Raw genomic sequence first — 5287 nt, 5'->3', positions numbered from 1 at the left:
GCCATGGGCAGGGACACCTTCCACTAGCCCAGGTTGCTCCAACCTGGCCTTGGACACTCCCAGGGATCCAGGGGCAGCCACAGCTTCTCTGGGAATTCCATCCCAGCCCCTCAACACCCTCACAGCCAACAATCCTTTCCCAATATCCCATCTCTCCCTGCCCTCTGGCACTGGGAAGCCATTCCCTGTGTCCTGTCCCTCCACCCCTTGTCCCCAGTCCCTCTCCAGCTCTCCTGGAGCCCCTTTAGGCCCTGCAAGGGGCTCTCAGCTCTCCCTGGATCCTTCTCTTCTCCAGGTGAACCCTCCAGCTGTCCCAGCCTGGCTCCAGAGCAGAGGGGCTCCAGCCCTGGCAGCAGCTCCGGGGCCTCCTCTGGACTCTCTCCAGCAGCTCCAAATCCTTCAGATTGTGGGGATTCCAGGGCTGGAGCAGCTCTGCAGGTGGGGTCTCACCTGAGGGGACAGAAGGGGCAGAATCCCCCCCTCATCTGCTGCCCAGGCTGTGGGATCAGCCCAGGCTCGATAAAAATCAGTCTCAGTGCAATTAATTTCCAGCTTTACTTGCATTTTCCAACCACCCCTCAACCCCCAACAGACCTGGCACTGACAAACTGAAACCCAGTGGGAGGATGAAAAATCCCCTAAACGAAGGAAGGAAGAAATGCCCACCCTCACAAAAGAGAATGGAAAAAAAAAATCCCCTAAGACAATGGAGGGGAAAAATAATCTTTTATTTTCCAAGATGAATACATGGATATTTCCAGGAAGGGGCTGGCAGCACCTGCACAATGAATTCCCCTCGGGAAAGTTTTGACCTCGGTAACAGCACTAAAAATGCTAATTTTTAACCTAACCCCCCCCCCTTCATATTTCCTTCCCCCTCCCAGCACAGGGAAGCTGCTCCAGCCCTCCCAAGCAGGGCAAACACCAACCTTGGCAGTGCTCAGATGAGCTCAAAAATAACATTTCCCCCCATTTGCATACTCAGCACCCAATTCTACCCCCTCTGGGTGTATTGGGGTTTGGGTGATTATTGGAGTTGTTTTTTTAGGGGATACTCAAACAGGATGTGGGGACACGATCTGAACCTTTGTGACCTTCAAGGACATTTGGATGCAGCAACCCTGGAGCCCCCGGAGTGATCTGTGAGCCACATTAATTAGCTAAATGCTCCAAACCCTGCGGCGTGGGCAGGAGCTGCTCTGCCAACCCGGGATGGGGAGCGCTTGTCAGGATGATAATAAATAAATACAACCCAAATATAAACACAATAACATTTTGGGGGTTGGGGTTTTTGATACTCTTCTCCAAATCTCTCATCTCACCCAATCTCCACAAATAAACATTCCCCACCTCCACAAATAAACATCCCTCATCCCCACGAACAAACGAACATCCCCCACCCAGCCGAGGCAACCGAATATATTTTTCCTGCGTGAAAAGAAGAATTTTGGCGCACGGTTTGCGGAGAGCCGGGGGGGGGGTGGGGGGAAATAGTCTGATTTAGAGGATTGAAAAGCAAAGCAGGAGCCCGAACCTCGTCCGGGGTGGTTTGATCCGTGCCGGGGGAGCAGCATCGGCATCGCCTGGCGAACAGCTCCATCTCCCGGCCGAGTCCAGCCCCGGCTCCAGCTCCTCCTGGAATCAGCGTTTTACAAGGCTGGAGATCCCAAAGGACGCTCCAAAACCCGGCTGAGCTTTCCAGCTCGCTCTGTCTCCGTTTCAGAGCAAAGTGTGCGGAAATGTCTCGATGTGACCGCGACCACTCTCCTGGAAAAGCACATCCCGAGGGAACTTGGAGTCTGGGAGGCTCAGGAGTAGCCCCACTGTCCCAGCTGACCGTGCAACCTCAAAATCCCCAGTTCAAGGTGATTCATGAGGCTTTTGAGGCTTTTTCCTGCAGTGCAACCCTTTTCAGGGGCTAGAAATTAAGCTGGGTGGGCACAGGAGCTTATCATGGAATCCTGGAATGGTTTGGGTTGGAAGGGACTTTGAAACTCATCCATTCCCACCCCCTGCCATGGGCAGGGACACCTTCCACTAGCCCAGGTTGCTCCAGCCTGGCCTTGGAGACTCCCAGGGATCCAGGGGCAGCCACAGCTTCTCTGGGAATGTCATCCCAGCCCCTCAGCACCCTCACAGGGAAGAACTCCTTCCCAGTATCCCATCCGCCACTGCCCTCTGGCAGTAAGAAACCATTTCCCCTTATCCTGGCACTCCATGTCCTTGTAAAAGGAATCAGCCAGGGCTCTTTCCATCCCTTAAAAGAGGTGAGACCTGACTCACCTGCTCCCCCTGGGGAGACGATAAGGATGTTTATACCCAAAAAAACCCATAAATTCCAAGGAGAGGTGACACATTCACAAACATCCAGGCTCAAAAACCCTTCAGTGAGGACTTACCTGCTGGAGGATTTACACCTGCCCACAAACTCCTTTGGGATTCCAAATTTTTCACTTGGTACCCCTTTATTTTCTTTTCTCACAGCGGTGGTCGAGCTGCTCAGCTAAACCAGGATTTAGGGAAGGTTTAAGCACCCCGGACAGGGATCAGAGAAGAAATCGCAGCCGCTGGAGGGCAAAATATCCCTCCCTGTTCCTTTTAAGCTCTTCTAGGGAGGGTTTGCATCCTCTCTGCCAAACACCTGAGATCTGAGTGTGTTTTGGGCAGAAGATGTTAAAGATCGGGATATCAAAGATTGGGATTGATCATATGAAAGCCCGAGAGAAGGGACCGAGAGGGGTTTGTCCCCAGGCACCACCCTCACCCCCCGCAGCGTCCCTTGGAGATGTGGCTCTCCCTGGAGTTGTTCCTGGTGCTAAAGACGAAGGATTTGGCTAAAAACAGAGGATGTCTCAAGGCCAAACTTTATTGCAAGGCAGAGGGGTCCATTTCCAAGCCCCACATCCTCCCCTCCCCGCAAGTCCCAGCGCTCTTTCGGGGGGGCAAAGGAGCGGTTTCTTTGGCAAAGCCGTGCCGTGGGAAAGCAGAGCCGAGCGCTGGCGGGGCCGCTCCAGCGTCGCTCCAGGCGCAGGTATCCCCAGGTCCTCGCAGGGCTGGATTCGCTCGCGTGGGTGTCCGCGCGGACCGGGTTTTCCAGGATCCACCCAAGCTCCCAGGTGTCCTCGTTAGCACCGGCATGGCTGCCCAGCTCCGGGGAGAGGAGCGAGGGCGCTGAGGCAGCCACGGAGCATCTCTTCCACCTCCCCCCTCAAGCCACATCTTAATCTCCCAGGAAAGTCACCCGCTGAGAAATCCCGGCGGGTCGGGTCGGGTCGGGCCGGGCCGGCCGGGGGTCCCGGGGTGCGCTCAGCGCTGCATCCCGTGGCTGACGAGGCAGGCGGTGGATGCCAAGAGCAGGGCCAGGCCGATGCCTCCGCGGTGCCGGGGGGCTCGACTGGGGGGTCCCCGCTTGCCCCCCACGTCCGGCCAGCTGGCGGCGTGGAACCCTCCCGCGGGTGGGGGCTGCCGGGCCGCGGGGATGCCGTGACCGAGGCGGGACGGGCGCGGGCGCCCCAGCAGCCCCATCCCGTAACCCGCGGCGGCCCCGGCCGCGATGGCTCCGGCCACCTTTGAGCCGCGCCCGGGGGTGCCCCCGCCGCGGGACACGGCGCGGAAGCCCCCGCGGAGCCCCCCGGCCCCTCCGCCGCCTCCGCGACCCCCGGGTCTCCCGCCGCCCCCGCGGCGGCCGCCAGCGACGTCGCTGAAGAGGGCGAGGAGCAGCATCACCACCCAGCACCAGCCGTCCAGGGGCCTCATCCTGCCCCGCCTGCGAGAGGGGCACAAGGAGGGACGGTGAGAGCGGGGACACCGCCCGGAGCAGCCCCCGGGGGCCAAGGGTAGAGGGGATGGCAGGGATCCCCATCCGGGGGGTCGCAGGGATCGCCATCCAATGGGTCGCAGGGATCCCCATCCAGGGGGTCATAGGGATCCCCATCCAATGGGTCACAGGGATCCCCATCCAGGGGGTCATAGGGATCCCCATCCAATGGGTCACAGGGATCCCCATCCAGGGGGTCTCAGGGATCCCGGATCCGGAAAGGGTCGCCGGAATCCCTCTCCGAGGGGTTTAGAGAGATCGAGATCCGAGGGAGTTAAAGGGATCCTGCTCCGAGGGGTTCACGGGGGTCACGATCGGAGGGAATCAAAGGGATTCAGCTCCAAGGGATTCGCAGGAATTCCGGTTCCAAGGGGGTCGAGGGGTTTTCCCGAGCCTTCAACCAACTTACCTTTAATATTGTTGTTGATGTATAAATTTTTATATATTTTATATCCCTATATATTTTATATATAATATATTTTATATATATAAAAACATCTAATTTCTATAAAAACATCTCATTTCTATAAAAATATCTCATTTATATATATCTTACCTATATATAATTTATCTAGCTGTATATCTAGTTTATGTATTTATATATTATTTTTATTATATACTACTATTACATATTACGTGTTATAAAATTGCAAGATATATTGCAAGCGCTGATTCAAAGCTGAAGTGGAGCTCGAGAAAGGGAAATGGATGACCTTTTGGCCCAGCTGGAAGCAAAATACAGGAATAATGCTAAAAATGGAAGAGAGAAGCCTGCAGCAATGAGAAGAAAGGCACAAGGCTGAAACACGGGGTTTCATTTTGTATGGACATCTGGATTTGGGAGAATTTCGGCTTTTATATATTCATAGATATATATATATATCTGTGTGTGTAATATGTATGGTTTTATATATTTATATAGATTTTTATATTTTTATATTCATATATGTATATAATTTCGTGATTTACATATTTATATATAAATATACATCGTATATTAATATATTAAATCTATAGTATAAATATAATCTATAATACATAATGTATAAACAAATATATACTTTATATTAATGTGTTATATAGTATATATATTATATTAAATATAGTGTATAATATATTTTTATATTTATATTTTATATATTTATATATTTATATATTTATATATTTATATATTTATATATAAACCAATATATATATATAATTTGTATTGATTTAAGTACACTATACATCGTTAATACACAGTTTCTAGTGGAAGGTGTCCCTGCCCATGGCAGGGGGTTGGACTGGATGGTCATTAAGGTCCCTCCCAACCCAACCCAATCTAACCCATTCCATAATTTAATGTATTATTGCACGCATTTACCGCAGCCCACATGTTTAACAGACAAGGCAGGTGGGCTCCGTGGTGCAAACAAACGCTCCCGACTCTCCCACCAAATTCCCACCTTCATTCTCCCACCCCTCCCGCAA

At 52.3% G+C, this 5287-nt stretch overlaps 1 protein-coding gene across 1 annotated transcript in view; it reads right to left on the bottom strand.

The window, feature by feature from the left end:
* Positions 1 to 3306: 3306 nt before the first annotated feature.
* The window catches only part of RASSF2 (Ras association domain family member 2), a 19882-nt gene continuing 17901 nt past the window's right edge, over positions 3307 to 5287 (bottom strand). The window contains exon 11 of the mRNA XM_027907749.1: positions 3307 to 3766. Coding sequence (XP_027763550.1) covers positions 3307 to 3766 — 460 coding nt within the window. The remainder of the gene's footprint in view (positions 3767 to 5287) is intronic.

The sequence above is a fragment of the Empidonax traillii genome, unplaced genomic scaffold (assembly GCF_003031625.1).
Source record: "Empidonax traillii isolate 1590-97213 ecotype Southwest subspecies unplaced genomic scaffold, ASM303162v1 scaffold1538:size123251, whole genome shotgun sequence".
Lineage (NCBI taxonomy): Eukaryota > Metazoa > Chordata > Aves > Passeriformes > Tyrannidae > Empidonax > Empidonax traillii.
This window is presented reverse-complemented; position numbering and strand designations above follow the sequence as displayed.